The 26,074-nt window shown below is 43.7% G+C and overlaps 2 protein-coding genes across 7 annotated transcripts in view; one reads left to right on the forward strand and one right to left on the reverse strand.

Annotated features, from left to right (window-relative positions):
- The window catches only part of ATXN1 (ataxin 1), a 338,219-nt gene extending 337,503 nt beyond the window's left edge, over nucleotides 1-716 (forward strand). For all 4 annotated transcript variants that reach the window (XM_019522954.1, XM_019522947.1, XM_019522959.1 and 1 more), the window contains one exon: nucleotides 44-716. In XM_019522954.1, coding sequence (XP_019378499.1) covers nucleotides 44-85 — 42 coding nt within the window. In that variant the 3' untranslated portion in view covers nucleotides 86-716. The remainder of the gene's footprint in view (nucleotides 1-43) is intronic.
- A 5,997-nt stretch (nucleotides 717-6,713) lies between these two features.
- The window catches only part of GMPR (guanosine monophosphate reductase), a 55,150-nt gene continuing 35,789 nt past the window's right edge, over nucleotides 6,714-26,074 (reverse strand). For all 3 annotated transcript variants that reach the window (XM_019522971.1, XM_019522981.1, XM_019522988.1), the window contains 2 exons: nucleotides 20,158-20,317; nucleotides 6,714-13,990 (listed from right to left, as the gene is read on the reverse strand). In XM_019522971.1, the coding sequence (XP_019378516.1) occupies nucleotides 13,810-13,990; nucleotides 20,158-20,317 (341 nt within the window). In that variant the 3' untranslated portion in view covers nucleotides 6,714-13,809. The remainder of the gene's footprint in view (nucleotides 13,991-20,157; nucleotides 20,318-26,074) is intronic.

Raw genomic sequence — 26,074 nt, forward strand, 5'->3', positions numbered from 1 at the left:
ACCACCATTGACTCTTCCCAAGCCTTCTTTTATTCCTCAGGAGGTTAAGATTTGCATTGAAGGTCGATCTAATGTAGGAAAGTAAAGGCTGGTTGGGGAAAGGAAATTAGGCTATCCCTTGTCATTTTTATCCAGATTACTGTACTGTAGACTAAATAACCCAGTATTTACATGTTATCATCTTATTTTAGGTTTATGTTATAACCTTGTTGTTATAGTTGCAGCTGGTATTATGCAGGAGAGTGGTGCATATGTTTTTTCCACAAGTGTTTGTCATTGACTAGGTTTTATCGAGAGCTGCGGAAGGGGCAGTATCTGCTTCGCGCACCCTTAGTGGAAATGAATGTATTGTCATGGCTCCTGATTTCTAACACCTAGTGTAGAACAGGCTCCAGCTGGTCAGGTTTTTCTTTTTCTTTTTCTTTTTCTTTTTCTTTTCTTTTCTTTTTTTGTGAGGTGATGAGAAGGGAGCTATAGCAGAGACTAAGACCCCTGCAGGCATACCATGCCTTCCCATCCCAGGAGGGGATTGGAGCTCTGTGGCAGGGTCATTAGGAGATTCCCTCACCTAAGGCAGGTGCTGAGAACAGATTATCAAACAGGATCAGGCAGTTTTTGACACATTACACAATAAAACCAACCTGTACTCACGACTCTATTATATACAGTATAGTGCGTGTGTTTGTATACACACATACACACACACACATACATACGTATATACATATACACGCACACACACACACTATAGAGCTTTGAGCACAGGGGGATGAACACACATGTACACATACACACACACACGCATGCAAGCACACACCCCATGGGGTCTGACTGCCCTGATTGGTATTCATGGAGCGACTGCCACGCAGACATTTCTTTCCCACTTGCCAGTGCAGAACAGAACATCTGGCAAGTTTCTAGCTTTGAATTTTCTAGCCTGGAAGATGTACTTCATGGGGTTAGCAGAGGATTGTGGGAAGCCAAAAATTCTGTGGGTCTCCTGACTAGCTCTCCCTCCTGTGTCTGAGCAGTGTTAGACAAACCGACTGGGTTATGACATTGACATTTGCTTCCACAAGGTAGATGCATACTGCCCCTTTGAGATCACAGACATAAATTGTTTGCATTTAGGTTGCAAATCTTTGTCTTTAACTCTAGTACTGTTTTTAGTTCATGACTATGGACAACTGGTGCCACTTTTTTCAAATTTCAGTGTGACACAAGGAACGTGATGTTGAAGATGAACATAGAATGTCTTTAAGCACTTAAAATGCTGTTCACACTTTATTGCTGAGCATCCTGGTCTAACACTCAATAAGTACTGTATCTCACTTTAATCTATTTGGAAAAAAAAACAAATCTCTTCAACACTGTAACTACATACGACTATGTAGAGTTTTCTCACAAGCAAGATGTTGAAAGTTTTAATGTGGTTTCAAAGGGATGAATGTGAATTATTGAACTAGTATGTGACAGTCATTGTCCACAAAGGACTACTTAATAGGAGGCACTTTTTAAACTTTAATGCTTGAGAAAGACTTAAAGGCATATGTGAGCTGACAGATAATAAAAGAATAAGAGAAAGGAAAAAGGAAAGAGGAAAAAAAAATTATTGTCCAGTGTTTTTGAAAAAGATGGACTTTAAGGAAACTTGCAATTTGCACATCTTGAGTTTATCATTTGTGTGGTATTCCTGCAGTTTTTAACCTAATAATGTTGTGGGGATGGGAGGGGCTGACAGAGCATAAACAAATGTAGCAATTACTTACTAACCTGCCTAAGCCGTAGGCCATCATATAAAGTTATGTTCCTTTCAGAGTTCATTTTCAGTCTTTCTACCATATCTGCCACACAGAATCAGGTCCTAGCAGGGCAACTCTGAGAATTTTTCTTCAGCTTCATCGAGAGAGTTTTCCACAAGAGACATTTCTATACATGAGCAAGGTTTTGTTTTGTTTTTTTAAAATAACTATTATTATTTTATTATTATTGTTATTTGTTATTTTTAATGACTTATTTTCCATTTGAAATACAATCTAGATTTCAGAGTTTGGTACAAAACAGGAAGGGAGGATTCACACATAAAAGTCTTTTTTGTTCCCAGAAATCTGAAATGAAGATAGGGCAGGAGGCTCAGAGGTGCGGTGCACCCTGGGCTCCTGTTAAAGGCAATGGGCAGTGCATGTATTAAGTACTTCAGGTCTGAGATGAAGTCCACTGCAGTGCATGGAAAGACTTGCATCAGTTCCAGTGGGCTGGAAATTAGGCCTTCCATGATCAAGCCTTTACATTATTCTCACTTTTGTCAAGTTTTGTTGTCAAGTTTGTATCCTTCCAGTACTTTTTAAGAAGCTTGTACTAATAGGGAGAAAAAATATAGAGGTTCCTAATTTGAAACACAGTTCCTAAAATGAACATTTTTTAAAAAAATCTCGCTTTCAGGCTCCCTTGGAATACAGTACTTCAACTCCTTTGTCCAAGAATCTGAAAAATCCCCAGCTTTTGGCTCTCTTGTTACTTGAAATTTAATACACACCAGAACTAATTGTTTGTATACCATTGTCTGGGGTGCACCAAAAACATTTAAGTAAGTTTAAGATAGCTTGAAACTTTTATTGAAGTTCCTTGAATTTTATTAACCTCTCAGCAAGCTACCAAATAGCTGAGCAGGTTCATTCTCACAGTCATACTGCTTACTTAGCGCTTAGTTTTCAACATTTCTGCTCAGAGAACTTGCTTAATCTTCCATATACTCTGCTCAGGGCACTTGCAATGTATTGTTTTGTTTTGTGTTCTCTTTTAACCTTTGAAGGTAAGAGGAATTGAAAGATGTGGGGCAGAATTATCGAACTGAGTTCACCTTTGTACCACTATCTTCATAATACACCACATTCTCAGAAAATCTGAAATAAAACCACACACACCTTTTTTGGCTATTTAAGGAAGCAGGGACTATTAAACTGACGAAATCTATTCAACTAACACTAAAATTAAAAAATATATATTTGGAGCAATAGGAATGTATTAGTCCTGTGCTTGTATTTCAGACTTAGGAATTCTGAAATGACTGGGTCCTTCCAAATAGTTGTCCCCTTTTCATGCTTTTTGCTTTTCTAGGATGTGCAATACTTTACGTGCCAACTTAGACTCACCCGTGTGGTGGTAGCTAGATAGATCTCAGATCCACTTCTGCTCTCACCTGTTCTGTTCTTTCATTGTTTTATTTTTCCTCCTCCACCCCTCCCCAAAAACAATTATTTAGGGCCTTATGCCTCCTTTGTCCCAGGGAACGGAATCCTTATTGTCATCCACAGGTGGGGTAAACACAGATTGAGGGCCTTGTATGGCACTGATTCACTCAAATGTATGTTCCTGGGCTCCACAATTTGAAATATTCAGAAAAAGGCTTAATGGATGTCTCCCCCCACCCCGCTATAGCCGGTTTTTAAGGGGTGGGGAGAGGGAGTGTGCACGTGAGGGGCATGTAACTCCAGCAGCTCAGTCCTGAGCAAACAATGCAGTCTCTTACATGAACGAAAGCAGCCTTCGACAGCATTGCCAGTGTCGTGTTCTCTTGAGTCTGTGCCTGTGATGGTTACTTCACAAATGCATGCCTAGTTATGCATTCACTGTCCATGCACGTGGAGCTGAGGTGCTATGGGGGAGGGTAAAAGTCACTTACGCATACAAACCCCGCACAAAGTCTATGCAGCACTCAGGTTGCTAGCTGATGCAGAAACCAGATACTGGCTCCCAGTGCAGGGCTGAACTCCCCCAATCAGTGGGTACCGTAAAGGAGAGGTGGTTTCAGTCAGTAGAGTTGGTGAACCTAGGGGCATGAGAGAGCGTTGTCTGTTGCAGTAAACAGTCAGTTTAAGACCCAGCCCCACAATGCCTTACTGACATGAGTAAATCCTTACTCCAGCAAGTTGCCCTGTTGACTGCTCATTTGAGTCAATCTCACAACATCTGGCATGCAGTGAGTGCGTCTACATGTTAATTAATGCGCCTTAGTTATTGCATATTAAGTTTAGTACTTGGTTAACCAAATACCTAATCAACATGCAGTAACTTGCTATTGCGCAGTAGTGCCGACGCACAGGTTTTAAGCGACACTTATTGAGCAGTAGCCTAATACTACTGCTCAGTTGCGTATTAGCACAGGTTTTCCCCGGCACGCTACTGCGCAGTGTTATTCGGCTACTGCGCAGTGTTATTCGGCTACTGCACAGTTAGTGTCTCGTGTAGACGCACCCAGCGAATTAACAATTGCAGGCACAGACCTACTGAGGTGAATCCAGTGTAAGAGGATTAGCCATGTGCCTCTGTACAGTGTCCACTTTGCAATATTAACTGACAACCATTTTCTTTATATTTTTTGTCTCTTATTTTTTGTACCAGACCTGTTTAGTTTACAACAAAATGCATACAATCACCAAGAAATTAGTCAGGGCAAAGAGAAAAAAAAACAAGAACCTCTTTATAGGGATTTCTAAAAATATATATATCTATATCTATATATATAAAACGACTGTTCCTTATAGTGTTTAACTTAGGCATCATTTCAGTTTGTCTGGGCCACATCAAGGGGAATGTGGAGTTTGATGTCACTTACCTCAAGTCCTTACGTTGAATCCCAAATTGGATTAATGTTTAAACTATTTTATGATTTTGTACATTGTTGGGGTTTTTTTCTTTTAAAATGTGTGTTTTGTCTTGGGGTTTTTTATTTCCATTTTTAACCCTCTTGTCTCTGTTAAACCTATCATTGTGTCATTTTCTCAGCACCTGGAAGTGACATCACTACTCTTCTTTTCCTAAGTCAAGGAACATTTAGAAACCTTTCACACCTTTTACTCAGGGATGGGGCTGGCGTGTGTGTGGTACACTGATGTGACCAGAAGCAGCACTTTTACTGCTTTGGAGTAGGGATGTACAATTTCAAGGACAAGTTTGGATTTCCTGCATCTCGTGAATTAACTTCTTAGGTATCACATAGATTGCAATACAAAGCACCAGATTCAATGTGAACCGTAACTTGTTGATTATCATGAAATTCATTCTTTGCACAGGGATATATTTTTTTAACCTAAGCATGTTGCCAATATTAAAAAGGAAAAGGAAAAAATGAAATCCTGCTAATACTTAGTTTCTAAAATGGAAGCGAAATACCTGTTTCAAGGAGAACAAATCTAATATAGCTCAAAAACACCACATTTTTTGTTTTTAAAAGGTGTTGTTCTTTCAGATCTGGATTCCTAGTAGAATATGCCATGCACACTGAGACCCCAGTTCTGCAAATGCCATATGCACAGGCGTAGCTAGGCTTCTGAGCAGGTCCACTGAAGGCACTGATGGCCCCTCAGAAACTTAACAGTGTTAAATATATGTAAAAGATACTTGCAGAAATGAGGTCTGTATCATTTAGTGCCAGATTCTGATCTTAGTTATACAGCTATAAACTGAAAGTTCCTACTGATTTTAGTAGTAACTCCAGATCTACCTGGGTGGAACTGGATTCTTGTTATATATATTATCAGGTGAACTCAAACACGGCAAAATGTGGCCTGCACTCTTCTAAAGTAATTTCCACTCACCTTCCCTCACCTCATCATAAGAGTCAGCATCAGGCATTAGTAAAGTCCAACCTGCTGGCTTACCCAGCAGTCTGGGAAATGTAATGGGAAGTTGGTATTCAGCAGAGTGCGGTCAGTGGTTTTCTTTCTATATTTTTTTTTTTTTACCCCAAGTCTTAAAATAGGGAATTTGTCAACACACACAAACACACCCCAAAAGTGTGAGCATGTGTATATAAGTATGTATGTGTGTAAATAAGTTTTAAAAGCACATGATTATTATGTCTAGTTGATTTTTTTCTGAGGACAGTGTTGCGTTTTCTGTTGATAGGGAAATTCCAAACAAGTTGTACACCTCTACTCCAGAGTTCAATTTCTTTTACATAGACGACCTCGCTTCAGATGTGTTACCTTACTGATAGGATCTTTTCTTGTAGCACTATATCTTGTGGGAATATTTTTTTGATGTAAACTTAATTTGAGAAGCTTAAAAAAACTTTTTTGAAGCACTCACATTGAGGAGTACAGGTAATGTTTTAAAAATTGCACAAAAGAAAAATGAATGTTGGAATGATTCATTCAGTGTTTGAAAAAGAGATGGCTCTGTTGAAACAGTGAGTTTCATACCTTGTTTGTAAAAAAAAAAAAATAATTTTAAAAAAATACAAAAGCAGAGAAAGGTTGAAAGTTATGTGTTTTTTGTATATAGAAACTGTCATGTCTAGATGATCTGATTTGTATTGGCTCTGGCCAGGAAGAATTATCACTTAAAAGGCTCTTAAAGAACAACTGTGCTTAATTTTCTGTTCATGTGACATGGGTCCCACTTCTGGGGAAGGGGGTAATGTTTCACACTGGTTGTCCCTGTGCTGAAAATATATTTTAGAGCACCCTGCTTAATTTAGATTCTGAAGCCATTGTCATTTCTTTGCTCCCTCTGGGATGATGCTCTACACTTGCAGCACTTCCTGTTCCAAAAGAACCCAAAGAACCTAATCCTGAACAAGAAGTGTTCATAACAAGGGATCCTAGCCTACCAAGAAATAAACTGTACCATCTAACGCGGCATGGCCTCTTGTAACACCTCTACACACCTCATTTTAATGGAGCAGATTAAAGACATGAATTTTAGTTGTTCCAGCCATGGCCTCATTTGAGTTAGACATCAATATTATTAACAAGCCAAAAGGAAAGAATCCAGGAGCAGTTTCTGAGGAAAGGGGCCTTCCCTTGTCCAAAGAATGACTTGGATAGCTGGAAGCCTAAACACAGCAGGGGAAAACACAGTTTAGAGGTTCAGAACCCTTGTATCCCTCCCCGTGCCGCCAATCCAAGGTAACCCAAGGTTCAGATCTGAAACTCCTGTGAAGGGAGAGGGAAAGGGGGGTGGGAATAATCACCATGTTAAAACGACCCCTCAATGCTCGGAGAAATGGCCCCAATTGTCCAGTTGTCTGGAAATGAAGTGAATTCAGCCAAGAGGTAGTATTTCCACAATAACAGTCTCTCAGATTTCTGTAGCTTTTTCTCGTCATCATCTTAAAGGACTTAAGTCTTCCATGGAGAATTGATTGGAGGCTTCATCTAAGATTGTGGGGTTGATTTCATTTTAGTTTTTGTTTGTTCATTCATTCGTTTCTATTTTGAGTGGTCAAAGCTCCTGCACCCTTTCCCTTGACCGTGCAGTAGGCGTGCATTGGAAGTGTTGTCCGCACTCATCTTTAGTGACTCCTGGAAGCTGTTATTGCTGTACTACTTGGTGGTTGACAAGCTAAAACATTAAGGGCCACATCTTCAATGGATATAAAGCGGGTGTGGGTCCATTGGTTTGGCAGCTGTTGCAGCTCTGCCAGTGTGCACTGTGTGAAGGCCTGGCCTTAGGCATTTGCTCTAAAGGACCCAGTGATTTTGCTTTTGTATATACACATGCAACTCCCTTGGAAGTCAGCAGGCAATGAATTTAAGTAAGGAAGGACAAAAATGGGCCCAGAATGGCTGCAAGTGGCTGAATTCATGTCTTCTATTTGGCCTTTAGACTGGCTACCTAGCAAAGCTACTAATCTCTTAGAGCACAGGTATAGCTTTTCACAGACAGTCAGCTCATGCTGAAACTCACTAATGTATGTATTTTTGCTTTGTCTTTTTTATTTTAAAATAATATATTAATGTTGCGAACACTGTTTTCTCTGCAGTGTTTAAATAAAGGGGATTTCCTAACCTCTTCAGTTCATGTGATCTACTGAAAATAATTTTGTACTAGCTATGTCACAGGTCTTGACAGCCAGCCACCTCAGACTGGCAAGTTCACAAAGGCCCTCAAGGAGAGTCCTCTCAGAGGTAGGCTTAAGCCATTCTCCATTTAAGAGTCTTCAAGATTTTCATTGTTCGGTGTTTCTACCGAGGGGTGCTGCAAATCACACTTCCAGTGTTGTGCCTAGTGTAGGCTGAGTAAAAGGGATAATGCAGCTTTGTGTTGGTGAGAAGTTGAGATGACATGGCCAGTACAAACAAGCTAGGGAGGGAATGTTTTGCACCTTATTGAAAAGAGGAGAAAGTTTTAAGTGCATACAGACATAGTTAAGAGCTTTTATTGTGACAGGAGAACTTTTTTCCATATGCGTGCATACTCTCTGTAATTCCAGTGTAAAATATTGTACTTGCACTAGCTTTTTTAAAACAAATATTAAAAAAATGGAAGAATTCATATTCTATTTTCTAATGGTGGTGTGTCTATTTGTAGGATACACTCGCGTCTGTTTATTGAATTTTATGGTCCCTTTCTTTGATGGTGCTTGCAGGTTTTCTAGGTAGAAATTATTTCATTATTATAATAAAACAATGTTTGATTCAAAATTTGAACAAAATTGTTTTAAAGAAATTGTCTGTATACCAGTACAAGTTTATTGTTTCAGTATACTCGTACTAATAAAATAACAGTGCCAATTGCAAACCTGTGCCTTTGTCTTTATGAGTTAAGAAAGCAAGAGAGACAGTTTTCCTATGAAACAGCAATTTATCCATTTAATTTTTCTCCCTTCAAGTTTTAACCCCAGCAATAAGTTTTTATAGAGTTTGCTTTTATCCATAATATATGATACACACAGGTTTATACATTCCCTTTACAGCACATAACCCTTTCTGGACCAACAGTGGTTTATTTCATAACAGAACAGCCAGTATACAACAAATGATCACTTTAAACATGCAAGCTCTTTGAGACAGAATGCATTCTGCACATGGCTTTGCTACAAATGGAGAAAGACGGTATCTGACACAATCATCTCAGTGATGGCCTACAGGAGGCATGAAAACGTTTAAAGTCCATTCATGCTGCTTGACTGAGTACGTGTGGTCTTTTAAGATTATCACAGACATTACATTTCACAAAGGAATGTTGGCTTCTGAATTATTTACGTTTGGCAGCTTTATCCAGGTAAGCAGTGTATCGGTTGACGCTGTGGAGTCACAACCAGAGGACAGGCCTAAATGTGTGGATGTATTCAAAAAAGAATGACGTCTAAGAGGAGACATAATTAAACTGTGTTGACATCGGACAGTATTGACTAGGACACTTCTGGCACAAAAGTCACGTGACAGGTAGTACCACAACAAATTCAAAACACTTAACTAATCAACCTCAAAAAAACAAACAAACCCCAAAACACATCACTTCCAAACAAGGCAAACAAGCACCTTTCACAGCTGGCTGGCCATAGAAGTATGTAGGTGCAAGCAAACAATTACTCCTAGGCCTTATTTTCCCCTTCTACACAAGGAAGGCCAAATCCTGTGCACTCTGAAGCGAGTTGCCAAATTCCCACTTGCTTCAAGAGCACAGGATTTGGTTTACCAGGGTGTCAGAGGCAAGGGGAAGGGGCTGATTGAGCACTTACACTGGCAACAGACAGGAGTGACTACAGAAGTCCACGGGGCTAGACCAAGGCAAAATGGTTGGGAAAGCAAGGGAATTAGGCTAAGCAGGTGTTCTGAGATCATAAGCAAGTGCCCACGGATAAAAACATATCCAGTTGCGGTTTCAGGATTTATCTTGGGGAGGACAGAGAATGCTCTTACTTGTCCCATCCCTGACAGAACTGAGGAAATGACTGAGCAGGCATATTCCTTGCACCAAAACTTCTCCCAAGCTACAGCTGTACTAGACCTGTCCCTGCTGATAATCCCTGACAACAAAGTGGGTTAAATCCAGCACTTAGTGCGAGAACCATGTCAAACATGACGTGCCTACTGGCATAACCCTAGGGTTACTGTGGGCTCGGTCACCGGGTAGCTCAGTATGCTGATGGACCATATCCTTCGAATTGGCTGCATGCAACCCCTAGGGGCTGTGAGGTAGGCCTTGCAGCCTACAGACTACTTCCTGGCCTTACTGTGACTTACTGTCACAGCTGCAATGGAAGAAGCAGAGGTGCTTATGCTTCAGCTTTAAATGTATTCTATGCTGACCAAAGCTGCTAACACAAATATATTAACTACTTGAAATCCACCTTTCTTTTTATAGGAATGTACCATGTTAACTACACCTTGATGAGTCCATGAGCCAGACTGTGACATCGTGCTGGTGCTTTAAACTTGGTGAAGTTGCAAGGGTGAGGAAAGCAAGTGGGATTTTGGCCCAATTCAAGGGACAGCTACTGCTTAGGACACCTGCAAAGTGCCGGGTATTCGTTTTTTGGAAGCTGAATGATAGCCATTCATGCATAGCAGCACAGCAATAAGGCATCGCAAAGACATTCCCTGCAGAAGGACACTAGGAAATGGAGAGGTGGTGAGGTGAGGTAGCTCTATGAATGGTACATGAGTTTGTGAGCAGTTCTAATACAGTCTTTTTTGGGTGGTCTAATCCTGCGGGGTGAAGTACTACTTAAGTCAATGAGGACTGGCTTCTAACTTGAGTGGGGGGAGGAGGGGCTGGATGCTAGGGAGGTTGAAGGGACCTATCTCTTCACAGAAGTGGTCCCACAGTGAGGCTCACGCTAATTTCTTTGTTCCACTTGGAAATGTGTATGTGTGCGTGCACATATATTCATAAGAGGCACCCTAAATGAAGGCAGTTGATTCACTGAAGGTTTCCACTTGACAGGCAACTGGTATAATATCACAGGATGAGATGTAGCCAGTTAACCTCTTTGGGGCTGCCTGCCATCTGTTGCTTATGTCTCTTGCCATGGAAACCAGTGCACATCCAAAAGTCAGTAAAGTATGCCATGAAAAAAAATTCAAGGTGATATCATTGACTCCAAGTAATTCCATGGCAATCTACAACCTGTAGGATACAACTGGCTTCTAAAAAAATATAGGACTTAATTCTCCCCTAGCCTTTGTTTACACCAGCAGTTCCCAACCCCAGGTCATGACCCAAACAAGGGTTGCGGGGGCAGTGCTAGTGGCACTGCACACAAAAGACAAGTCACACTGTCTGCTGGGAGCTCCCCCACCCCCAGGCCACCGCCACCGCCGCACTCCACTCCCAGCAGCTGGTTGTGGAAAAAAGAGGTTGAGAACTACTGGTTTACACCTTTGCAAACATGAGGCTGAAGTGAGTGGAACATATCTCCCACTTGAAACCTGTTTGGAGAAGAGCCAGGCCACAGGCAGTTCAGCATGGCTTTGGAAAGCTGTTCTAAAATGTATAGTAAGCAGCTATTTTTTAAATGAGTGATTGCTGAAAAAAATTACAAACTGTTTAGTTCTTTTAAATTTCATTGATGAAGGTAGCCAGAAAAAGTACAGAAGCAACAGCAACAAGTGAGAGTCTAGTGGACTGCTGCACTTCCCGAGTGTGAAAGCAGTAGAATGGAAATATGGATATACATGCAACACATCCTTATGCCTCACAGTGGTTTTGCTTTACCATTATGCAAGTACCTTTACATGAGGCATGAAGGGGGGAACATATTCTGCCTTTAGTTATACCCATGTCAATTCCGAGTGATGTCACTTATTTTAGTAGCATTACGCTGGGGTTTACATCTGCACAAATGAGAACTGCATTTGGCCCACAGCAGTTTTATTTATAGTAATGAAGCCATTCATCTGCCTTTCTATGGTTCCTCCAGCTCTGATAGAAAAGGAAATGTCAGAGGGAACTAATATTGGGTATTTTATTTATAGGACCTGAGTATCATTCACACTTAAGTACCTTAACACCATTCTGGCAGTGTGAATGGACCTTCAAGTCAATGAAAAACATCCCCATGTTAAGGACCCTTTACCAGCCTTGAGCAGAGCAATTAAATGAAAAACAGGCCCACAAACTTTAAAATATTTTTGTAAAGCACCTGCCTTCAGTCTCTTGGAAAGATCTTTCATGCTTTTTCTACTATGCAAAACCAAATTACAATCAACAGGGTCCAGCTTGTGGATGAAATGTGTTCCTTAGCACGCTCACTTGTACAGACTCCTTTTTTAATTTGAAACAATAAAGAATTGCCAGATTAATTCCATTTGTTTTCCCCTATGCTCCTTTTCCACAGTTTTGCTTTTCAAAGGAGGCCTCTATCTTTCCACAGGTACTTACAGGAGGGGGAAAAGGCTCTGAAGTTACTTCAGTTTCCATTTGTATTGTTATCTCAGTGAGTCTTTAAAATAAGTGGCTGGTTATTATTAATTCATTGGTATCCACTCTAATAACATTTATCATAATGAACTACTGTGGTATTTGTGTGGAGGCAATGTGTACTTCAAAAGAACTTTCATTGAGATTTATCAATTAATTAGCATACCATTACAGTTTATTAGAGTGTTATCCAGAGTCTAAAATATTCATTATTGCCTTCATAGCACCTGCTTTTGCTCAGGATCAGACTACTGGCTTCTTGCAATTAAGTCTTTTGTGATTCTGCTCGGGGCCAATTTTTGCTCTTAATTAGGCCAGTGCCTTTCAAAGAGTGGCAGCAGTGTAATAAAGAAGTGAATTCGGCCACTCCAGCATGATGCAGGGGACACTTCTACACCATGTCTCTGCAGTGCTTAGAGAAGGCCACCCTTGAGCACAGCCTGCCTGCTACTCCCACCTGCACATGCATATCAAGCTTGGAAATGAGGTGGGAAAGCTGTTCTCAAGGAAATGGGTCACGACTGCAGCTCTTGGAGGGATGTCCAAGAGTTACTTCCCTGGCATGTTTCTGGGTTTGATGCTACAAGCCGCAGCAGGCGGGAAGGAAAACCCTTCCTGGGAGCATCAGCAATGTGGCGTACACATACCCACAGAAGCCTTGCACAACAGGTAGATAAGTGGGCACAAAGTCCCGGTCCATTTGTGTAGGTTTAAGTCACTGCACAAAGTCCTGCATGAGGCTGTGAAGAAGCCAGCTCCCTGGGCTCACTTACTGGGAAGGTTTCTATACCTTAAAATAACTTGTTTGCAGAGGCAGGCCCGAAGAATGTAATGACTGCATGTGTCAAACAAAAAAGGCACACTTAAATTATATATATTTTTAAATGCTTCCCTTGGAGGTAAGGGTAAAGCAAGAACACGCCAGCATCTGAAGAGGCAAATCTGAAGATGTTGATTTAAAGAAAAAACCCCCGAAAGGCACATGAACCAACAGTGCTATAGATCCAGTGTCTTTAACATCACAGTGAAAATGCAGCAGCAACCCTGGTCCACAGAGCCGTCACTCCAATTTGTTCCCCAAGGGCTGGGACCCCAGCAGCAAACTTCAATGGTCAAGAAGCATGGCTTTAATTTCTGATTATGCAAACTGACCCTCTGCACCCCTCTGCCTTCTCAGTCTGCAGTTTCTCTCTGCTGTACAGCTGTAGCAGTGCCAACTTGGCCAGTCAACATTAAAAGTTGGGAGGATGTTCTTAAAACAAGTACCACTGGTTGTAGTGGCCAGTATGACCAATACAAACCTAGTCTGTACAAGCTCATCCTTTGCAAATGGAGGCTTTGGTAGCTATTTTCGGAGAAAAAATGAAAGGGGAAGGGGCAGGGAGAACCTAAAGTAAAACAAAACAAAACAATAGACATGGCTTTAAAAGATGAGGCTATTGCATCTTGAACCAAAAAATCTGTATGGTGCTGTGTCTGAAGGCACACCCTTCTCCTCTTCAATCCTACCTACAGCAGCAATTACCCCGCCCCACCTCCCCTCCAGCCAATTCCACAGCCCTGGGGAATTTGCCACTGCAAAGCTGTAATAAAAAACCTGGTAGAAGAGAAAAAGGAGAGGTGACAGGACTACTGCACAGTCCCCCCAGTCCATGGCTAAGAAAACACCTGGTTATGCTGCTGGGTGACTCGGATAAAAGTTGTCCTTCGGGATAGCTCTTTGAGCTTGGCAGCTCCCACGTACGTGCAAGTGGAGCGCAGCCCGCCCAGGATGTCCAGAATGGTGTTTTCCACATCCCCTCTGTAAGGCACTTCCACGGTCTTGCCTTCCGAAGCCCTGAAAACAGAGACACGTTACTGCTTTCCACACTGGAAGTGACGGAGAAGGTATTTTTTCAAATTAAAAGAACTTTTATGCTGCCTGTCCCCGTATTGCTTTTTTTTAAGGTACTCAAATGGCAGCTCCCTTACTTTACCTGTGGTGGGTTACAGTGTTGTGTCAGGGTTGACAGTAGTTTTAAAAACAGCTTAGATCAGGGGTCAGCAACCCCCAGCACATATGCCGAGCATGGCACGCAAGGCCATTTTGCTTGGCACACCACCGTCAACCAGGCTCTAAGCAGCTGCTGCCAGTGACAGAGCCCAGGCTGCTCCCAGCAGGCGGCTGGGAGGCTGCAATCCCTGCTGCAAGCAGCCCAGGCTCCATGGACTGGCTGCTGCCGGGAGGCTGCAAACAGCTGCTCCAGACTCCAGCATGTCAGCAGTCCGGCACCTTCCAAGGTAGACATTGTGGGTTTTTCGGCACTCCAGCCAAAAAATGTTGCCTACCCCTGGCTTAAATTATTGATCTGTATAGCATGATTTGGATAGGGATGATCCTGCCTCAGGCAGGGTTTGGACTGGAGGTCCCTTCCAGCCCTAGTTCTCTATGATACTATGATGATTCTATGAAATGCACTGTTCCGAAGCTGACCCAGGAAATAATTATTGCAACCAGCCAAACCATGCCTGAGCCCATTAGCAACCTGTTCCTCCTATCCCGATGCAAGCAAAGCTTCCCCACATACAAACAGGCACGTCACCCAAGGACAGTGGGTCCTAGGCTGACAACAGAAGATGCTTAAAAATATATCTGTGTCTAAATAAGCATAGCTCCACTGCAGTCCTTTACACCAGCTGAAAACCTGGGCCTTTACTGCTTACTTATATGACACCAGAGGTGCACGTAGATCATTATACAACAGAAATAGATTAAGATCCTCTACTAACTTGACCATGCACTCCTTTTCCCTTAGTAGGGCTTTCCCAGGTGAGTAATCCCACCACAAAGCAGTTCTGTTGAAGCTAATATGCTTGTGTCAGCTCCATTCATCAAGACAAGTAGGAGATGCACTTTATACACAGTGACAGGGACACTGTGATCAGTGCACTTCCTTGACAGCAGTAGCTCATAGTAGGGTTACGCCATGGGAGAAACTGCTCTGGTGATTTTCAGTGCTCTTCTTCCTCCTGCATCTCTAGCCCTCCCATTACAGTTCCTCATATTAGGAAATATCCAGAATGTCATTTGACCATTGTGCTTCTAGGAATCAGATCACTCTGCCACATAAATCAACAACTGGAAAAGAGGGATGGAAGAAGACAGGTTGGCCTGTGACTGCTGGAAATGGGATCTAGTCTTTTCCAGTAGTTGGGAAGCTCTGGTTGTATCCAAAATCTCAAAAAATGAGTGAGTTGCAGTTTGTTACACAGCACATTAAACCCCAGCCAGGGACTGCAGGATTCAGTGTCTTTTATATGGTACTCTAACATCTGATAGGGGCTTGGGTGGGTTTCTGCCCCCTCCCCTTCACACTACAAGCTGAGGTCAAGGATCATGAATTTGTCACGGTGTTAAATCTGGCATTATTTAAATCCCTAGCGGGATAATGCAAGGCAGAGCATGCCTGCTTCAGAAGCTTGGTTAGCAAAGCCTTTGTAAACCATTAATAATAGCAGCAGTAGCTGGTGTGGCAGGGCTTCAATAAGAGACTGGCTAAATTTCTTTTTGCTGCTTTAAATGGGAGGTCAAAACCTTGGTGTGGCAGTAAAGGGGGGCTGTTAATGTGCCACCATCTCACTGAGGAATTGTAATGAATCTCCCTGCAGCTGATGAGTAATACTATATACTTAAGAGTCTTTGCAGCTCTTAAATATACAGTGTAATGACCTGGCTAGTGTATTTACGCACTGCTGCTCTGTACTGGGTAGAACTAATATTCCATTGTGAGTCATGGGCCCTATACTGCCAGCAGGGATTTTCCTTCAGCTCAAATGCTGGGATTCTGATGCAGGAGGCTCTGAGCACGTGATCCCCAAAAGAGCATATGCAGAGCATTGCAAAAGGTAACTCATGTCACCTAGTGGAATCTACAGGCCTAGGTGAAGTGCCCAGGGTCCCTATACAGCATGTGGGGAAAGACAGGTGTCTGAGGATGAGATCCACAAAGGCTAGCATGCTGAGTGAGACGCCACCTCAGCTTGCCAGCAGGAAATGGTGAGGAGAGAGATGAGAGTTAAGCCCCATCCCTCAAAGAAGGTAGTCACCCAACCGTGGACAACTCTTTTCTCTCAGGAGTTACAGCTGTAAGTCTTCACAGGAGTCAGGTGCCCAAGACAGCCTGTCTCACAAAACACATTGGGAGAAGGAGATGGTGCCTTCCCCTTTGCCCAATAAGTGGGAGAGGTGGGTTCAAATCCCCTTAAGCCAAGGAGGAACCTGAACCTGGGTCTTCTACTACCCGCTAGGCTACTGGTATACAGGATGCTTATCTTGCTGGGATCCTTTGACCCCAGCTGACTTCCTGCCCCTGGGACAGGGGGCTGGACTTGATGATCTTCAAGGTCCCTTCCAGCCCTAACGTCTAGGAAATCTATGGTAAAGGAGCTAGAACCACAGGGCTCAATCAGGCGAAAGTGCTTTGAGAATGCCTGCCAGTTTGGACCTTGCAGAGTCAGAGAGGAGAGAGGAAAACCTGGATTCCAGATTGCAACAGAGCTGAGACATGAACAAGATACCAAACTGCCCTGCCGTTGGTCCTGGGCATGACCAAAAGCGTATATTACATCATCTAGGGGATTTTATGAGCAGAAACCGTAGGCAATTCTAGGATTAAGCAGCCATGTTTTAGGAATCTAAAGACTGGGAGTAAACATAAAAAAGGGCAGTAAGACATGTTAAGTCCTCTTGTGAATCTAGTCCTGGGCTCTATCCCACTGTCCCTGTAAAGTTCGGAGAAGCTACAAGGTGCTTCACAGTAACGCCTGTGAATTACTAAGCGACCCATCACTCTTGAAAATGCCATACAACTAGCAAAATCAAACCAGCTGTAAGGGCACAGCTCTCAACAAGGATGACTGTGAGCTCCCTCACCCTCTCCTTACAGCTTTTCTCCTGTACAAGAACTGGAACAGTTTCCATGAGTATTTCCTGATATGTTTATCTCTTCCGTACAATGCTATTTTTGACACTACTAAAATAACACAATGCTTTTTTGTTTGGTTTTTGCAGTGGTTGTTAGTGTCTGAAATGTGTATCCTTGCCCCTTATTCCTGATTTAAAATTACAGAAATAAAACCTCAAAATGGCTGATATATAAATATTGCATATAGCTGTTATATACACATAGATATAGGGGGATTATATATTATAAATAATGAAACTGGAGACACAGATTTTATAGCTATGACATGGGGTGAACCTGGCAAGTACATAACAAAACGCTCTCCTGACCTTATTTCGTGCTAAAATCCCCCTGCCTTACCTGTCTCTCCTGTTTTCAAATCTAATTTCAAACTGGCCACAGGATCAGGTTCCTAAGCCACAATATTCCATTTTTAGGGCATAAAGTTAGCCTGTTGAATTCACAGGCATGTTCAGTGAGCAGCCTGATTTTTTCAGAGGTGCCTCCCAACAGCTTGGACAACTCCTATGGATACCTTGCACTCTTGCACTTCTGGAAAAATCAGTTGACAGCTGCAGGGAAGGGGGAGGCATTTTTACATAGTTATATATGGCTCCTCTCTTCGGCACTCTTTATCCCTGCACTGGGGCACGGTCTAATGTACTGTCTAATGTGTCTTCAGTTGCTTGCAGTCAGATGCCACCCTGTTTTTAAGTCTCCTACTCCAGAGCACAATTTGATCCCGTTACCACTGAAGCATCAGTGCTGTGGCTGGCTTTGCTTTTGGGCCATTTCCCCCAACTTTCATGAGCTCAACAGTGCCTGCTACAGAAGTTACTCCAAAATACTGGGCTCACTGAGGCTGTCACCTGTCCTGTGGTTCATTAAAGCCTGGTGATGCTCAATGGTGTCATGTATTAGATCTGCCTTGCTGCCTACGCGTTCCAGTCACTGACTTAAAACACAACTACCAACTGGGGTAGAAGTCCAGTTGGTGACAGCTAGTTAGATGAAAGGAAGCCAGTGCCTCTGAGTAACACGCAGCTGCCATTTTTAAGCAATGAGCTAATTGCTAGTCCCCTTCACTCTGACAGTTAGTTCCAGATGCCTCGATGCCAAGCAGCATCATGGAAAGAAACAAACAAGTAGGCTCTTGGGACTGGCTGATGAGCCCTGATTGAGTGACTGACAACTCAAGCAGGCATGCAGGATGCCTGCCGGGTGCTACGGTCCAGCTTGTCCAACACGTGGCTGTGCAGTGGTTGGCTGAAAATAAACTCTGCTCATTGTAATGATCCCCACGCCTGGCTCTAATGTGGCTGTACAGGAGAAACAGAGGGATTTGAGTCTTCCCTGATACCAGTCAATGTGTTGATTAGAGGCTTGCTTCTGAGACTAGCCTTAGAGGATGTGATGAAGAAGGCTCCTGGATCCCTGTAACAGGAGGGCAGGCACAATGAGAAAGTATACTATATGCTGTGCAGACAAAGCACTCTACCCTCGCTGAGGAGCAGGGGGAAGTAGAGCTGTAATTTGTCTCAAGGGCTCCTCTAAGCATTGCCCTATCTTCAGGGTATCAAGCAAAGGCCTAATCTCTTGCAGGCACCTTGGTCTCCCCATCATACCAACTGGAGGGGCTCCTAGCTAGATTACCTGCAGTTATACAGCTTGTTTCCTTTGTCTATAGCATGCTTTCCATGTTCTTATTTGGAAAGCAATTACTATCTTCTTGGGCAGAATCCAACACTCGGGACAGGCTACTTAGTTGGAAACCTGCCAAACACTGCTGCACATTTTTCTTTAGATCTCTTCTGCGCCTGATTCCTCCAACCTAAAGGTGCCTTTCTCTCAAAGTGGTTCCATGCAAAAGTGGTTCCATGCAAAAACTGCTGCAGTTCGGTCAAATCAGGGGGCAAAAGTGCCAGATCAAGCCTCTGCCTGGGTTTGCCCCCAGAACTATCTACTGCTAGCCTCAAATGTTTTTCAGTCATCATTACAGGCATGCTGTGGCACCCCAACAACCCCTGCTGAAGAGCTTGGGTAACTTAGACCAAAGCTAGTTTATGCAAACAATTAGGGGCAGGGACCCTGTCTCAGCTTTGTTTTATACAATGCTATGTATGCTTTTATGGCGGTCTTCTAATCTTGAAATAAGCGCAATAGCAAGTGTTCGCAGTGGAGATGGAGCCAAATTCAGGTCTGGACCAAAGTCTGGGAAGCTGGCATTGTGGGTTGTAGCTTGGCTTGTTGCAGTGTTAGGGGCTGTGACAGACTGGGTATGTCTGTGTTAAACTGTGAAAACCATTTTGTTTCGAAAGTCCCGTTTTGTTTTTCTTTGTATAGTAACTGTGAGTTGGGCGCACAACTTTCATGTCCAACTGCAGCCTTCTCTGTAGATCAGATTATCCATTTTGTGTTGCTGCAGCCAAGCTGCTTGTTATCTGAGCCATCTTGTTTACAGCTAGCTTGTGTATCTCTACACGATACTGTAGTCTGTAGCATAAATGTACCCCAGGTCTAAGAAACTGACAGTGCCATCAAAGAACATCAATATTGAGTAAGTTTTCCCTACTGGAAAAATGGGCATAGCTATTGACTTAGACTGACCCTTTACATAAAAGTAAATGAGATGGGGTTGCCACTGGAGCCCCTGAAATCCCCTTTGCTAAGCCTGTAGTCTTTGTCTTCCTGACGCGTTGTTCATCTGAACACTAGACCTCCACAGGCAGTAGGATGCTGGGGGGAATGCAGCAAAGTAACTGGGGGCTCAGAGGGGCTGTAGGGCTGGTTCTGGCAAGGGTTCAGCTATCCTATATGGTTCTGTACCCAGCACGGGTGACAGACATAGGATGTGCCTCAGAGATTCAGAGCTGGGAACAGCAACTGTCCATGCTACACAGAACCTGAGAGTGTAGAAACACATAGCTCTGGAAGTCGAGTCCATGTGTAGTAACGTGTCTGGAAGATGGTTCAGATTGTAATGGGGAGGCACTTTGAAAAGTTCAACTCCAGGTATGAATTTGGTGGTTTGGATTCATAGCAAACTGAGTGTAACTCATACCTGTATTCAGCAACTCCTCCTGAATGCTTCTTCATAGCTGTATCCGAGCTCATCCCGTAGAACAGCTTCACCTTCCTTCCATTTTTTTCCATGATCTCTCCAGCACATTGATCATGGCCTGCAAACATCCCCCCAAGCATGACAAAATCTGCACCAGCTCCTGGGATGAGGAGAGAACATGAGGTAAGGAGGTTGCATGGGAGAGGAGTGTAAAAGACCATGTAAAAATAACATCTAGGCAAACCCAAAGGACTGTTAACCCTGAGTGCCTCAGGACAGGGTTTATTATTTATTATTGTTGCCATTGTGACTAAGAGACCTGTCACAAATTAACATGCCATTGTGCTAGATACAGTAGAAATGCATAACAACACAGCCCCCAAAAGCCTTCCATATGAATTGGAAGGCATGTTGGCAAGGTTGGGAGAAGGGAATTCTTACCCTTATTTAGACCACAAGCAGATTTTTCAAGTGTAAAGCATGACAGTCCTGGAGGGGTGTTCCCCTCCCCCTCACCACACCAGTCCTATAGTAATTTGCTGTCATGAGGGGTAAACCCCAAAAGGTTTGCAATGAGTTTGCTTTTGGCTAAGATGACTTATTTGCAAGAACTCTAGGGCAGATACTGCCTTTTTGTCCTGTTTGTATGGTGGGTTCTGAACTTCTGCTGGGATTCACAAGGACTACCATCAAATATGATAAAATAATGATTATTGAGATGGTTATTCGCCTTATCCATTTCTCATTGGTTTGCATATCATAAGCCCGGCTTTACTGTAGTCAATGGGAATAAGCTGAGGCCCCCAAGCTGTGTTCTTGAATGTGTTTGGGAATCAATCACACTAGGATTTCTCAGAAGTTTTCTGGTATTTCTATGTAGGATGGAAAGACTGTGTGGACACCTATGCCATGACAGTTTTTATTTCTCGTGGTTGAAACCAGGATGTGCAGAGGTCCACTATGCTTTTTTTTTTTTTAAACAGAAGCAAATGTTTTTGAATCTGCAAATAGATTCAGCTCTTAGTTTTCTGAGCCTATTGTGACCCATCCCTGAAACAAAATGTTCTGCATGCCTGCTTCTGTGTGACACATACCTCAGTTATAGGTAGAAACATCCCTCTCCCCTTATGGATAGTTCCTGCCCAGGACTGCACACAATTTTTTTTTGTGTCCTGTCCATTCCTAGCATCTGATGTTGTAGACTGTTGCTTCTTTGAACCAGTCAGTCTCCAAGGTGCCATCCTGCCCTAGCTTCCTCCTGCGACTGGTGTGGAGCCTTATTCCATGGAAATTGGAGATGAACCTGACTGGAACATGTCCAAACTTTGGTAAAGTTCCAGTCCAGATATGACTTTTGTGGCTCCCTCTCTGTTAGGGGCCAAACTAATACAATTACTAAAATAACACATGCACCTCTTTCATAGAAACCCGCCTTCCAAATTGAAGTTCATGTCTTAAGCGGGGAACTTGACTTTTCTATGCTGTAGTAGAAACAGGGAAACACTGCTGTAAGATGGCTGCAGTGTTTCACCCTCTCCCAGCCTCAACTGGGGAGGGTTTGGCATTCACACTTCAGGATCAGAGCTACAGCATTAACCCTCCCACAGATACAACCACTAAGGTCAGGATCCCCTGCAGTCAACTTTCAGGCATGACTGGAAAAATCTTTTTTTTTTTTTGTCATTCAGCCTTCCCAAAACAAAGTATGTCTTATTTTGTGGGGTAGGGGGTATGCAAGAAAATATGGTAATGTACTGAGCCACAAGTCCCTAAGACTTCGGAAAGTCCTTCCATGAGCTTGACAGCTTCTCCCTATCTGCATCATAAAGCAACCCAAGCTCCAGGAACCAACCTGAATGTAGGCATGTTTTGATCTGGAACGTGATACAAGTGGCTAAGTTTGGGTTAATTTCTTATAGAGATAGGTAGTTAGCTGTGTTAGCCTGGAGTCAGGTAGAAGGCAGGTACCTTATAAATTAACTCAATCAGGTGCAAATCTACCCTGCCTTCATTTCTAATAGCTATGATAAAGCTGAGTCTACGTCTGAAGTTGCAACAAACAGTAACACATAACCTGGCTGCTCTTGTATAGCCTCCGTTCCCATTGCCCTGTTGTCATTTGGAAGGGACAGTGTGTTCATATTACAGGGACAGAAAACAATTCCCTTCATGCCATATTGCTATCCCAAACTAGTGTCACTGCACCATATGCAATATCTATTAGTAGGTACCCATTCAGGATCTCCTGTCATTCCGGCATGCTGACAGGTTGTCCTAGGGTTTTGTTGTTTCAGATGTCAGTGAGATGTAAAAGCCTATTTGGAAACTAATCTGGTATCATTACTAACCTACCAAAAATGGGATTAATGCCCATTCTCCAGTGCAGTCATTCTAGGTCACTGGTTGCTGTGCTTCTGGTTACCCTGTATAACCTTGCATCAGATTTGCAGCAAACACCACCTTGAGAATGCTATTAATCATCTCTTTCATGGGTGGATTAGGATTACACAGGAGCCTGGATATGATCCATACACACGGCTCCTCAAATAAATCAAAGCTGACACTGCCAGAAGTCTTTTGGCACTCCAAATTCTCAGGCTTACCAGTGCTACTTTCTGGTCCCCCACACAAGGGATGGGTCCCCCAGCCCCTGGGCTGTCAGATCCTAACTTTGTCAGGGCCCTGGATCCAATCTCAGATTCGCTACAGCCTGGGGACTGACTGGCTAAGCAGTAGCTCTGCAGAAAAGGACCTGCAAGTTAGAGTAGACAGTAAGATGGATATGAGTCAGCAGTGTGCCCTTGTTGCCAAGAAGGCTAACGGCATGCTGGGCTGCCTTTGTAGGAGCATTGCCAGCACATCGAGAGAAGTAATTATTCCCCTGTATTCTGCACTGGTGAGGCCACATCTGGAATACTGTGTCTAGCTTTGGGACTTCCACTATAGAAAGGAGGTGGACAAGTTGGAAAGAGTCCAGTGGAGCACAACAAAAAATGGTTCAGGGGCTGGCGCATATGACTTATGAGGAGAGGCTGAGGAAACTGGGTTTTATTTAATTAGAGAAGAAAAGACTGAGGGGGAATTTGACAGCAGCCTTTAACTACCAGAAGGGTAGTTCCAAAGACGATGGAGCTGGACTATTTTCAGTGGTGGCAGATGACAGAACAAGAAGCAAAGGTCTCAAGTTGCAGCAAGGGAAGTTTAGGTTGGATATTAGGAAAAACTCTCACTAGGAAGATGGTGAAGCACTGGAACTGGGTACCTAGGGAGGTGGTAGAATCTCCATCCTTGGAGATTTTTAAGGCCTGGCTCAACAAAGCCTTGGCTGGGATGATCTTGTTGAGGACTGTCCTGCTTTGAGCCGGTGGTTGAACTAGAGGACCTCCTGAGGTACTTTCCAACCCTAATTTTCTGATTCAGAACAAAAGCACGTTTCCAAATTGCAGAATTTCCGGTGGAACTGAGACTCCAGTCCTTGCTCAATCCCCATGTGTGTTAAATAGCAACACAATTGGAGAGATACAAGAGAGAGGGAGCAGGGCATGGTTGCAAATGACAGGAATGTAAATTTTCCAACTTGAGCTGCTTTTTGCAAGCCTTGCTGGAGAACACCAAGTCTGCCATGAGGGCTGGGCAAGATTTTAGCATCCCTGCCCAGAGCTGTGAAAGACTGGAATTCCACAGTCTCCCTGCCCAGCAGCCCCAGACTTTTCCAAAGCTTTCCACTACTTCCTGCCTTGCTTTGGGGTTGTAATGGTGATTGCTGTTTGTGCATGAAGACAGAGGAGGCTGCTCACCCTTTATCTGCATCACTAGAGAAGTCCCTTTGCTGCAAAGATCAGAGGTGCTGGTGACTGACTGCTTAATGGGTTTGTTGTTGTTGCACTCGGTTTCTATTCAAAAGTCCCTTTGTCAGGCAAGGGAAAATACACCACTTGTAAGAACCTTTACTATGATGAAGTTGTGAGAACCTTTACTAAAATGAATGCTTACCCAGTGCCTGACAAACAGCAAGCCAGACTATTTAAATAGGTTTTAAGATCAACAAATAGGATCCTTTTTGCTCTCAGGGTTTCACTTGCCATCTCAAGGCTGATGATGACTCCCAGAGCCATCACTCCACCCCACCTCTTCCCTCTGTACAGAAGGAAGGTTAGCATTGGACTTAAGTAGAGAGGGTGACAGGGTAATGGGAAGGGAGGTGCTGCTGAGCAGGAAGAGGAAGGGGAAGGGTGCTGAAACCAGGGGCGAGGGAATACTAATAGGCTTTGGAGACTGAAAAAAAGTCCCTTGCTACTGTTTCTGTGGTGTAGTCTGCCTACCACAGTGAGGGGAAAAGTCTGAGTGGGAGAATGCCACCCCCAAGGGTCACTGCTTCAACACCCCGTTTTTAAAATTCCTGGATGTGCCCATGCATCATGTCATTCTAAGGCTTCTATGACGTCTCTCAGGATTGTAAGTGGCAAGTAGACTGTGTTCAACTGGTGGCAATGAGCGGTCATGCCCAGCCTGGCTGCTCATGGCTGCTCTATAACCATGGCATGCCAAATCACAAGTCCCACTTTAATCTCTCCATATATTTGGTCTACACCAACCCTTTTCAAGGCTGGGTGCCAGATTTTGATTTTGACCTTCCTTGCAGGTACACAGAGTTCAGGTACAGCAGGTTAGAGTCGGTGGTCATGAGCCCATCTCTGGTTTCTATCCTTCAAAGGCTTCTTGTGAGAGAAATATGTGGCTCTGCAGTGCCGTAGCCTGCACAGCACAACACTGACAGAACAAAGTGGTTCTATATTGTCCTCTTGCATCCTGGCATTGCCATGGTCTTCAAGGATATTTCTAGGTCTCTTCAGCCTACCAGTATAATGCACTCAGCCCCATCAAAACAGGACTTCCCAGCTCCAACATGAACCAGTGGCAACCAGGTCCCCAAGCACAACATTCATGAACTACAGAAAATACCTGAGGCCAAAGTACGCTCTCAGCCCCACCAGTACAAACCCAGAGTACCGACACTGAAACCACATATGTAAGAACAAAATCTGCCTCTTTACTATTAACCTGGACAAATGGCTTAAAGTTGCAGCAAAGCAGAGTTAGACTGGATATCATGAAAAAAATATTCCCTGTTAGAACAGTGAGGCAGTGAAACAGACTGCCTAGGGAAGCTGTGGACTCTCCAGCACTGACGGTGTTCAAGAAGATGTTGGACAGCCACTGGTCAGGGATGATGCATGTGTAGCTATGCCCATGTTCTACTATGGGTATTTCCTGTGCTTCTGAGTTTTGCTGGTTGCCACACCCAGCTGGGAGGGAATTCCCCCGTCCGTCCCAAGCTTTCTGCTACATGTCAGGAGGCTTTTTTGCTTTTGTTTTATAGCCTTCCTGAAAGGCACAGGGTGTTGACTGCAGCCGAGGCTGGGGATTTTGACTGGGGTGTGCCAATGCTCTTGCTGTGACTTAAAACTCCAAATTCGTGGGTAGAGAGTGTTCCCCTCTGCTCAGGGTCAGACTGATCACCATATTTGGGGTGAGTGGAAGGAATTTTACCCCATGGTCAGATTGGTATAGACTGTGTGGGGGACTTTGCCTTCCTCTGCAGCAGGGGGCATGGCTCTCTACAGTGGTGACACATAGGGGGTGCACCCCCTGACAGCGCTGGTGCACCCCCTGATAGCCAGCATTCTCAGGTGGGGGAGCAGGTGAGCATGCTGGTGCCCACCCTGAGAGCACCGGCTGGGGAGTAGGGTGCCAAGAGAAGCGATCCCCATGGTTCCCGCACAGCCGATTGTACTCATCCGGAAGTGCCAGCGGCACGCTGCTGCCACTTGCAGGTCGGTGGGATTGGCCGCAGGGGGAACACCCCCCATCCCGGTTGCTGACAGGCCGCTGGGGGGACAAGTACCCCCCCCCCCCC

Source organism: Gavialis gangeticus, unplaced genomic scaffold (assembly GCF_001723915.1).
Source record: "Gavialis gangeticus isolate Ggan-Ray unplaced genomic scaffold, GavGan_comp1, whole genome shotgun sequence".
Classification (NCBI taxonomy): domain Eukaryota; kingdom Metazoa; phylum Chordata; order Crocodylia; family Gavialidae; genus Gavialis; species Gavialis gangeticus.